Source organism: Poecilia reticulata, chromosome 17 (assembly GCF_904066995.2).
Source record: "Poecilia reticulata chromosome 17, P_reticulata-male-v2, whole genome shotgun sequence".
NCBI classification, from domain to species: domain Eukaryota; kingdom Metazoa; phylum Chordata; class Actinopteri; order Cyprinodontiformes; family Poeciliidae; genus Poecilia; species Poecilia reticulata.
Window position 1 is genome coordinate 11,072,398 of NC_088846.1, and position 12,224 is coordinate 11,084,621.

The 12,224-nt window shown below is 39.4% G+C and overlaps 1 protein-coding gene across 1 annotated transcript in view; it reads left to right on the forward strand.

Annotated features, from left to right (window-relative positions):
- The window catches only part of rab2a (RAB2A, member RAS oncogene family), a 28,508-nt gene extending 19,782 nt beyond the window's left edge, over positions 1 to 8,726 (forward strand). The window contains exons 7-8 of the mRNA XM_008433661.3: positions 1,571 to 1,639; positions 6,039 to 8,726. Of these exons, the coding sequence (XP_008431883.1) occupies positions 1,571 to 1,639; positions 6,039 to 6,134 (165 nt within the window). The 3' untranslated portion in view covers positions 6,135 to 8,726. The remainder of the gene's footprint in view (positions 1 to 1,570; positions 1,640 to 6,038) is intronic.
- Positions 8,727 to 12,224: the final 3,498 nt, after the last annotated feature.

The following is a 12,224-nucleotide window of genomic DNA, read 5'->3' on the forward strand; positions in this document are numbered from 1 at the left end:
CATCCTACAAAATGGTGGCACATATAAAGCTATAGGCGTACTTTATAGACGTGACGGCATGTGTCTTCATGCTCAGAGCCTCCAAAAGACTTTCAAAGATGGTGAAGTAAAATAATTCCTTGATGATCTGCTTGGTTTTGCTGACTTTAAAGTTTGTTTTTGTTTTTAATGCAGTGTACTTGCTCAACAAGACTTTTTCTCGCGTGCCTTGTAAAAGACTTGCATCCACATTAAGGACAAATTAGCCTATTTCAATAATGGGAACTAATTGGAGTCCATTAAACCAACTAGATGTAATTGCAGCAGTTGTTGGTGTTTTTATGACTCCAGATTAATTTGCCTCCTTTGCTAATTCTTCTGTTTCCATGTATTTAAACCTTTTCAGATGTTTTTTTTATTTATTTATTTATTTTCTAGATTTGTGATTCTTAATAGTAATTTTTTTACTGGACTTGTGATTATGATACAAGATTGATTATGACCCCTGTTCAAACCAAAAACCTCAGAGTGACACCCCACTTGTAGATGACACTTAACGGATTCATAAAACTAAATTTTCTTTTTTACGGCGGGCTATCAACCAATTACAGAAGGTTAGTTTAAAATTTTAATTGTATAACTGAGTGCAGCACATCTCCAAGGGGAACACAGATTGAGGCAGGATCAGTAGAAAATGTCCGGTGACTGGGGCTGTTTACCTGGAACAACTTTGGTGCGAATTGACCAGAGCTACCAGGCTACAAAACAGCGGAAGTGCAAAATGACCAGCATCTGTTTCTACTTACCTTTGGTCTTCTTACTAAGCTAGCACCATTTGTTGCTTCACTGCATACTAAGCATGATTGTTTTATCTTTTTTCTTAATAGTTTCTAGAAAAGTTATGGCCTTTATTAAAAAAATCACATTTTTCCCATTTGAGCTTCTTACGACTATATTTTACTGGATTTTAGAAGGATGCAGGTATTTCAGTTTTATTTTTTTGTTTTGTTTTTTAATCCAAAAGGTTTTCCCACCCTTCTCGTTTTTGAAGTTACTATCTGGGAAAAACAATGCCAGTCATATTGTGGCCTTACGAAAAGTTTTCTGTAATCTGATGAGTGCAAATGAAAAGGCTCATAGCGCGCGCGCACACACACACACACACACACACACATCAATAACACATGCATGTGCTCTCACAACACCGGTTGAGGTTTATTATTGTCTGCAGGGTGTGTTTTTCCACATGCATAGCTCGTGAATGTTCAGCAGTTAACCAGGAAGTCTGCATTACTTTACGGACAGTTGCCACACCCGGATGAAATGTTCAGCAAAGCAGTTTACACATTCCGTTGTAAAAGGGTGGCTTTACTGTAAAGATAATAAAAAACAAAAACCTGGCAGAAACCAGAAGTCAAGAATGGTGAAATTAATACCCGCTTGCTAGCTACTGAAACGCCCAGCAAATAATTTTGTAAGGCAACCCTGTTTAAAAAGAAAATTCCCAAAGAGCTGTGCGGGCTTATTTCTGCGCGCAAATATGAATCAAATCTCTCCGCTTCATCTGTCTCTCTTCCTGTCTCCGTCTCAGGCTTTCATCAACACAGCCAAGGAGATCTATGAGAAGATCCAGGAGGGCGTGTTTGATATCAACAACGAGGTAAAGCACACTAAAACCCCTCTGTTTTTCTTTTTTTTTTTTTAAGCTTCTGGGTTCTTGTCCTCTTTTTTTTCAGGGCCTTTCTTCCTCTCTTTTCCAGTCTTTGTTCTGTTCCCTTTTTCTCTTGAGCGTGGATTTCCAGCTGTGTGTGTGGTTTGCCACGCTCCCTCTAGCCTCAAAAAAAAAAAAGAGGTGGAAAGGGGGGGGAAGAAAACCCTCTCCTTCCTTTGACTCCAGCCAAGCAAAACTCCCTGTGTTCCTCCTTTCCTCTGCTCTATTTTCCACTTCCACTCTTCACTCCTTAGTCTCTCTCTTTCTCTTCCTCTCTCTCTCTCTCTCTCTTTTTCGCTCTCTTGGCATATTGCCAGCTCATAAATTCCTCACGTCCCACAAGGTCTCGGTCATTCAGCAAGAAAACAAACACTCACTCAGCCAGTCAGCCTGTAAGCTGCCTGTCAGCCCAGTCACTGTCAGCCAAATTTCTATCTATGGAACAGCAAAGGAAGCAGAAAAGTTTAGTTGTGCAGCCAGTCATTGAGCTGAAATGTTAATCCGATTACTTCCACATGAAGATGGTCGGACCGAGAGCGAACTGCGAGTTGGACAAATTAAGGGTGTGCAATATATGTCCGACTTGCATCTGCTTACAGCCAATAATTAATGCCCCACTATGGAACGAAAGTGCTGACGACAGCAGGACCCCTTGATCAGAAAGGAGGTCATATAGACAATCCACTCTCACCTCAGCTGAAAGCGCAGTTCTTTTTTTTTTTTTAATTCGCCTTTTGACTGTGAGAAAGCAGTTGTTCAGGAACATATATATATATTTATATCTGCTGTGCTTTGGTGGTAAGCCTAAACTCCCCACTTCTTCATTCTTTCCATTCTTTCAGCCTTAGCTTGTTATCGTTGTGTGTTACCCGTTGTTGTTTTCGGTTTTCAGGCATTAAAGATGTCTGCTTACAGCCTTTTGTAGATGTCGCCGTTAAAAGCAGAACATCTGCGGCTGTTTCTAAAACAGAACTTCCTAAAAGCGCTAATGTACAGACCCGGCCTTTTCCCCTTGTGGTGCATCACTGTAAAGCATTGTTGCATGCTGCCTGTACGGTCTCTGCTTTTGCACACCCCTTCAGCAAAGAGTGGACGAATGACTCGCGTCGTGCCACTTCTTTCGTCGCTGTTACCTTAAATCTTTTCTGATTGTTGTCAGGTGTTTATAAAGAAGGAAAGAATTCACCGCCACGCTCCCCTTCAGTCCTTTTTGAATCACTGCATGATTTATTAAAATTTTCACATAAGTGGTTACACTCTCGGTTTGCTAATTAGTCATCGAGATGGCAATCTCTGCAACCTGTTAAGTACACAGTATAGTTTCTGCCCCTATGTTCTCTGGTTACATAAATTATGATGGCGCTCGTGCACATATGGACCCAGAACGTAAATACAGAATTTACTTAATCGTAGAGAGAGAACTTAAAACCCGGTTCCTATGTCTGAAAAATGAAGGAATCATTTCCCATGTCTGCATAATTTTGTGTAAGAAAAATAAGATGTGAGTCATAAATAGTAATTTAAAAATGGAGAGAAGGCTCCCCTCACTGCTCTTTTGATTTCTGGTCGACTTTATATCTGAGTTTAAACTTTACCTAGGGTTCTTATAGTGAGGATGATTAAGGGCCACTTAAATGCCAAACAATGCTCTGAAAGAGCCTTTTTTTTTCTAGTTTAATTTTTACTAAAGGAATTGCCAGTATAGAAATTTAGCTGCTGAAAATTGTCTGAAATATATGAATTTTTCCATTACTCGTGCTGAATTAATTAAATCTAATATCTCTTTCTAAATGCAAAAAGTTAAATAACATATTTTGCATTATAATCTCCATTGTCACGGCCACTGATCGGTTTCCAACTACTTCTGGAACACGTCCATTAACACATCTTTTATCTGCTCTAGAGCTCCACCACCTGCTGTCATGCTGAGTCTTTACAATCACATTATTTATGTTACGACAGCGTCATCTGCATAGACTTGACACTGAGCGTCTTTATAGCTTTTAGGCAGATCGTTGATATTACAAACGCAACATCAGTGGCCCCAAATCGGAACCTTGTGGTACACCCATTTTTACAGCTTTGAAACCTACTGTCTGCAGGCCTTCCAGTCTGCAACAGCTAACACGTGCTAGCTATCGTTGGTAATAAATAGACCTGTGTGAATCCATTGACTGCTTCCACATGTGTTTCGGACCGTATTCGGCCCCCTCAGCCAGCGAACGCAGGTGTTGGGCAGAGAGTGCTGGGCGAGCCGCTCGGCGTTTTCATTATTAGTAACAGTCAGACGGAGGCCGGCCGGCCGGCCAAACCACATCAGCTGACTGAGCTTCGAGAGAGAGAAAGGGAAGCCCCACCAGAAATGTTGGCAGCCGCTACGAGAAAACACACACATGGCCTTAGCTCAATAAATGTGATTTAAAGGCATACAGTGTTTCCCAGAGGCACCACTGCTACCGAGTGTAGGAGGAGAGTTGCACTGGGAGGGAGAGATAAATATATACAGACGGAGAGAGCGACCGAGCGAGGCTACAGCCACACAGGGGGGAGAGAGAAAGAAAGGAAAAGAGAGAGAGAGCTGATGAAACGCAGAGGGAAAGTGAGCACAACAGCTCAGAGAGATGAAAGTGTCTCCCTACCACCCACCTGCCTGCCTCCTTCTCAGTTACTCCTCTTTTATTTGTGCTGTTCTTTTTTATCCTGTTGTCCTTGAGTGCTGCTGCTGGTGTTTCCTCTGCCTTTGTGCAGCGCAGCAGCACCTGTTGCTCCCTCTATGATGTGATCTAATAGAAAGCCCCGCAGGCCCTGTGCGCCGTTAATCTCACCTTGAAAGCCATATGAAGCGGTTATTCAAACGTCTTTCGATTGTAGTCGGTGAATGTGATTGCACGTTTATGTCTGTGCTTTCAATTAACGTATTCCCTCGTCATGGTTAACGCTTTGTGAGATTGCTTTTTTTTTTTTCTTTTTTTTTTTTTTTCTAAGTTGCCAGTGAAGAGTAAATGCAATGGGAGCTTTTACATAATAAGCTCAGCCTCTGCCCAAATAAGACTAAACTTTATTTGAAATCTAGTGTTTCTGGAACTATTTAGCTTAACTCTGTGTGCCTTGTAAGACTTAGTTAATTTAGTAATTGATTCTGGCAGTTAATTGATTAATTGGACAAAAAAAATGGCACGTTTTACAAATTTTTCAATTAACTTGCATTAGAAGATGCAAATAAACTGTTCAATTCAGTTTCTAATGAAAAGAAATTGCATTTTATTGCTTAAACTGCTGTACAATGTAAATTCCTTTACTAGCGAGCTAAAACTACACCACTTGAGGAGTTTTGGCTAAAACATATTTGCAGACAAAAGTGCCAAATGTATGTTTTTATATGTATATATTTTCTACAGTTTTAGCTTGATTACTAATTTCTTTTTTCCACCAAATTACCTTTTTAATGTGTATCCTCCAGTTAATGATGAATCTACTAAATTAGTTGACGATTATTTCAATAATTGATTAATCACAATTAATCCAATTAATTATTTGAGCCCTAATGTGCTGTAAGGTTGTGTTTATTAGTAAATAAATGTTAGTGACTGAATCTGATTCTGTACCGTTTTCAAGAAGCTTGAATCCCATCAACCATAGATTATCACACATCAGTGAATTGGTGAGAAAAGGTGGAATTTGATGTGTGCTTGACATAAAAGTTGACAATCTTCCTTTTCACCCAAGTTTAAGACAAACTGCAGCTAATGGAAACTTGTCCAGATTATTTGACACTGAGAGTTTGTCCAGTCACATAAACTGCTACATTTTTAGTTATTGGTTTCACATCCTGTATTGTTTAAAAAATAAATAAATACCCGCACTATGTTATTATCGAACTTGTGTTTTTTTTTTTAATTATTATTATTATTTTCGAGATTTGACTAAAAGTAATTTGCATAAAGAAAGGTAATACAGCTGCCGGTGGGAAATGTTATGCAGGGATCCTTTCCTTCAGCTGGGAAAAGGGAATCTGGTCAAAGTTAATGGGAACATGAACATGGAGCTGAATACAGAACAGCGCTGGAAGAAAACATGTTGGAGGCTGCAGAAGTCTTGAGCTCCGGTGGGAGGTTCAACCTTCAGCGGGAAACAGCTTAATAAGCTTACATGAAAGTTTTAAAGCATATTTTTTTTCCGTCAAATTACTTATTTTTCTTTTCTTTTTTTTCATCAAAGTTTGAGCTCAAATCAGATTAAGAAAATGTCCTCTATGTCACAAATATTTCTTACTTCCTTATTTTATCAAGGAACTGTCTGTACATGTTTTAATTTTTATTTTCCCCTGTGTTTCTCTCTCTCCACACAGGCTAATGGTATTAAGATTGGACCCCAGCATCCCACCACCAACTCCACACTGTCCAGTAGCCAGGGAGGCCAACATGCCGGAGGCGGCTGCTGCTGAAGTCCCACAACACACCGCCTCCTCCAGCCCTAGCCCTTTTTCCTCCTCCTTCTCCATCTTTTCCTCCTCCTCACCCTCTCCAACCCTCCGTCGCGTTTCTACAGAACTGTCCAGGCCCACTAACAGTTTAACTTCTCTCTCTCTACCGCTTCATCCATCCATCCATCTGTGCATCCTGAGTGTCTTAAGCATCCTTGTATGAGGACAGAGTCAGCTTCACCTGCAGATTTACACATTCATTTCAGATGTTTTGTGCTTTTTTTTGGTCGGATACAAAGAATTTTAGGCATTCGAGTAAAAACACGAACCTATGGCAGAGATTTAATTCACAAGTTTCCTCTCGATTCACGTGGATGTTGGTATATTGCAGGAACTGAAACTGACAAAGAGCTGCCATTGGCTGCTTTGAGCTGACTTTGTTAGAACTGAGCAGTCAGAAAAAAGAAAAGGAAAAAAAAATAAAACAGGCACCATGTTGTGTCTATACACACAACCTTACGCATTTTTAAAAGCAAGACATGATGGCAGGACATGTTTCTGCATGCTGAGTCAGATTTCATGCTGCGCCTGTGAGTATAGGGACAGCACAAATATTCCAGGATGTTGGTTTGTGATGTGTGGGAGGTGTTTGAGTCGCTCTGTATTATTTGTATAAAAAAAAGAGAAAAAGAAAGATGCAAATCATGTCATTTTTGTCCATGCTTTCCCCTCATTATCTTTGTCATGTTACTTTGTAGACCTGCGGTCTTTGTGTCCTCTCTGTCAGCTCACACATGTTTTTTTTTGTTTTGTTTTGTTTTTTTGTATTTCATAAACACTACAAAACAAAAACTTTTGGATAAAGTGTTTTGAAACGCCTGGGTAGAGAATAAAAGACCAAACTGTTGAGTGTGAACATCGATCCTTTTGGAACAGCAGAAAAGTCGAGCGGGAAAGTTTAAAAAAGAAAAACGTTAAGGGTTGTCGAGCGATGGCTCAAGACAAAAAAGAAAAACGAATGGGGGGAAAAAGAAATTGACTTTTTTTTTTTTTATATATGTATTTATCGGGCGCATTTCTGTGTATATATGGCTCTTTAGGTTTCCGTAGCCGTGTTGGCTGTTTCAGATGAAGCGTGGCATGTTGTGGTCTAGTTAAAAGTCTTAGCCAGGATCGTAGAAAGACGCTGCTCAGGACCTTCAAAGCGGCTTTTTACCATTTCGAACTGTTCTCATTTAAACCCGAAGGAGCTCGGCCGCCCTGGTACATTGGGGTTGGAAGTGCCCTTTCTTTTTAAATGACAAGAATGAATGATAACAGGCTGTTAACAGGACCGAGCAAAGGTATTCCGAGTCCCTCATGGGGGGACTTTGACTCGGGTCTGAAAATGTCAAGAGCATCTCCCTTATAAGCGAGCTAAGATCTCCACCCTGAATTAGCTGCCAGATGTGTAGCGTGTGCTGTTTAGAGCTTGATCGATCACTGCTGCAATGTTCTCTTTTTGTTTTGTTTTGTTTTATTTTCCTGCTTCAAAATCAAAAATGTAATCAGCCCCGTTTTCTGCTTCTACAGCCACTCATTGTCGCTCCATTCCCCCTTTTTCACATTCTCGCACTTTTTTTTTTTCTTTCACAGACTGTGCAGTACCTACTTTGAATGCCAAAATATTGTGTTTACCTGTGTTTTATCAATATTAAAGTGGGCTGGTGCAAGACATCTCCTCTGCCCCTCCGTAGTCTGACCTGAAAACAACTGTCTGCCTTAACTTCGACACCCCCTCGATTTTCCCCCCCGAGAGACCTGGACAGCTGCGAAAATGAGCGACCCTTTATCTGCAGTTAGGCATTTCACCACTAATGAGTTAGCTGGCGCTGCGTTGCACACGCGTAGACGCACACGTTGGGAGATTTATCTAGAAAGAGGCCTGTTTTAAAAATTTTTTTTCTTTTTGTGTATGAATTGGGGCATTTGAAACAAATCTTTCCTTTCTTATCCCCTCTAAGCGCACACACATGTACACAGGCTGCATACAGTATATGTATGCATGCATAGATGAAGTATACATATTTTCCTGTCTATCTAACCAAGCTGTGTAGTTTTTTTTGTTTTGTTTTGTTTTTCGTCTTTTCTCTCCAAGCTAACCGTGTAACTTTTTGGGTTTGACATCAGTGCGAGTGAGTCCGTTTTCCTTGGCAGTGTGCTCCTCTCTAATATTAGTTTATTTTTGAAATTCCTTGGTATATTCAAATGGTTATTAATCTTCTTCTGACGCTAATTATCCTTTGTAAACCGACGTGTAGTGTGCGCGCGTGAGTGTACGTGTGAACCCACAGTGGTTACAGGAGGAGGATCAAGCCAAACCTGATGTATCTATCTACCCACCTACTTATCTATCTATGGATTGATCTATCTTATGTATGTGGTCCTCCTCTCTCTCTCTCTTCCTCTTCATCTATCTCTCTCTCTCGCTCTCTCTCTTGGTCTTACCTCTTCTTCCTCCTTCCCCTCAAAGTTATTTGCTGTGTTTGTTCTTTGGAAAAAATAAAACCTAAAAAAAAGGAAAAATGAAAATGCTATCACAATAAACTATAATAAAACATTCTAAACTCTAAACATGTCATTTTGATGGTTTTGTGGATACAATTTTTGCTTTTTTAAAATAAAAGCCTTTAGTTGTATTTTCTGAATTCCCCTCCCCTCTATCCATTAAGCTGCAAGCTTTCCACATGGTTTCTGACTGATTTAGTCATTAAAATGTGGAGGAAATGACTTGTGCACTCTCGGAAATGTGCTGTTTGACCTTCAGCCATCATGGAGGATGTATTCCCCCGATGAGGGTCGGTCAGACTGAGAGACTGCTTAATGAATGAAACATTTTCAGACATGTATGTTGCCCGGAAATGCTTGCTCGATCTGTGAGAATGCCCTTTTGTTTGCGACGCGTTTACAGCGTCGCCAGTTCAGTTCAGGTTTAGCTTGAACCTTCATGACTCGCGCAGATCTGGTCAGACTTTTACACCAATCGTGGGGATGAATACCTTTAATATAGGGTTTTTATCGATTATTTTGACTGGTTCTCGGGAGGGGCGATTATACAACATATCGGTTGAGAGATTTCCAAAGCAAAACATTGGTTCCACATGTTTTGAATTGATTGTGGAGTATCTAATCAATCAGGGTTGTAATAACAACCCACTCAAATACAAGCCTACTTCCCATTAACATTTAGTTGCATGTCACCTAGCAAGCAGCTACTGAACCGCATTTGACATAATTCTGGCTGCATATTTACAAACCAAGAGCCACAAAGGTTCAATCCAGTCAAAAACAGAAATACGCTGGAACACAATGTCACAGTCCGTCCTGGAGCAACACCAGCATGAGTTGACCAAGGTAAAAAAATAAACATTTTGTATATGCTGGGACTTGAATTGAATTGCAACATTTGTAAAGTCAATAGGGATGAATTAATCAAATTTTGGTGGCAATGTATAAAGTGGGCTGTAGCAATTCATGAAACAAAAATGACGTTGCGTCTTAGTCAATTCTAAGATTTTATATTTTTTTTAAATAGTTTTTTTTTATAATATAAAAAAAACTAAATATACTGCACACATATTTAAGTGCAGTAAATATTTCCTTTAAGGTGTAGAAGGTGTTCTCTCCTGTAAAGTGTCTCTTGTTTCTGCTGCCAGCAGCCAGTTTTGTCAGGAGAAAAGGAGAGATGAGCGTCAACGATAAAAGCGATGCTGGATGAAATCCACTTGACCTCTGTGGCCTGCAGTATCCTGACATTGTTCATTCGTGCCAACTGTTGCACTGTCATGATTTGCAGGAACCCTTAAGTGGAGCACCGCCTTTATTAGTGGCCTGTGGACCTCTTACCCTTGCAGCTGGAAAGGCTAAGATGAAATTAATACTGTTAATAGCAGCTGCGGATCGTAATTGTTCCTTTTTAATTCGTGATTGCCAGGCGATAAGCAAAACTGAAGGGAGGTCTGTCCTTATGAATACTGTCGATTATAAGCTCCAAGAAATGCCTTTTTGGAGGGTTCTTAATTAACCCTGTATAATAATGTCCAAATAATGACTCCTGCACTAGTTATGTGGCCCTCCCAACTTTGATAAACAATGAACATTTGACCATTAAGGAATGGCTGTTGATTTAACAGTTGCGTTCAGTGGCACTGACGGCTTATAACATTTGAAAACATCACATTTAATGTGTTCCTTTTCCAAGACACAAGTATGTAGATGACTCTGCTAGTCCATAGCTTCAGCTGCTATACACAAGCTCAAGTTCGGTTAGGATGAAAAGGAGACTGGAGTCTTAAATTTGGACAAGTTATAAAATAATTTTATCCCTCTTTTATGATTAATATGAACTACCATGAATAAGGAAACGGGTTACAGTTACCCTGAAGATTTCATAATTTGAACTTGATTTATCATGATTTAGGCGCTAATGTGTGCATGCTAATATGCGGTAGGTAGGCTTTAGCATAGCTAAAGTGCCAGCATTTTTTTTTTCTTTTCATTGTATGAAATGTGACTAATGTATGGTGGTTGTTATTTAAATTATTAAAATGTTGAATTTTCAGCTCTATCAAACAGAGCTGAAGATTGAAGATCGATTAAGTGAAACTGAAATAAGCTTAATCCATCATAGCACAATTTTTCCACATTTCCGTAAAGTCATCCTTTGCAGAGAAGTTGTAAAAAATCTGAAGAACCTCATTGTACAAAGGTATCAGTCAGGAAAGAAATACAAAATGTCCAATGATTGCAGGCATCAATAACTGGAGAAAATGTGATACAACTCAGGCATTTCTCCAAAATGTCTGTAAAATCAAAGTGGAAAACCACCAACAGGCACCAAAGGAGCTCCAGGAATTTCCAACTGGACTGGTTCTGTTCTGTATGTGAGGGGATCTCTTGTATTCCTCACATTTCCAGGCTAAGGCGTGTGGCAATAAGAATGAAGCATTTTCTTTCAAAGAAAACATTGAAACCTCATTAGCTTAGCCTGATTTACTATGAGACAACTGTGTAAGGTTGACCTAATTTTACCCCAAGACTTGCAAGAAAATGATGATTAATACATGCTGCAGGTGAAAATACTCGGCAAAGTTCTAGAAAACTAGGAAAGGTACATTTAAAACAAAAATAACAAAACCCTTATTGTGCAATCAAACATGATATTAGTCCAGGGATTCTAGTTCCCAGTGCAGTGAAAAAGTTTTACTGCCTTGCCGATTTTCTTCAATTGATAAAATATTTTTAAACTATCAAATGACTACTTAATATCTGAGTAAGTACAAAAAAAAAATCTGTTTTCAAATTTTTTCTTCAAAGAAAAAATCTATCCAATCCAGAATGACCTTGTGTGAAGAAGTAATTATCTTCTCTACCTACTTATTCCTAAAAACTTTTCAGCTTGTCGTTCAAATATAAGGCAGCAAAACATTGCCAAACACACTGCAGTTTCACCACCACAATGTTTGACGATGTTTTGCCGCTTCATTTACTGTTTGGGTTTTTCAACAGATGTAGCAAGACACGCGTCTTTGAAGAGTTCCTCTTTTGTCTCATTAATCCTGAGAATATATTCCTAAAAGTCCCAGAGATCATCAAACGTTTTTAGCAGAGGTGAGACTAGTTTTTGTGTTGCTTCTGGTTTGCTGATATTTTTGTACATTTATAAGATCCTTTTTTTTCTTATTATTATTAAGTTTTAACTCAATACTTTCTGCTGACTATCTAGAAGCAATCATACTAGGACATTCTTATGAAATTTGATATACTTTGCAAAAAGAAGGAAGTTAAAAAGTAGACAAAGAGACGCGAGCGTTAGGACAGGCTGTGTATCAGAGAGAAAGTGCATGTGTATGTGTGTGATGATGTGTTTGTACGTGCCTTTCCTAAGGCTAGATTAATAGGATAAGCAAATTAAAGATTGTGTCACGGTCACGGAAATCCGCCTTACTGCAGGTCCCTCATATTTTTTGCAATACGCATCATCATTTCATCACTTTAGATTGGTCAAACGCGATAAGAAAATTCACTGTGTACTTCAAACAGGGTGGTGCCACTTCTGCTCCCGTCAATGAG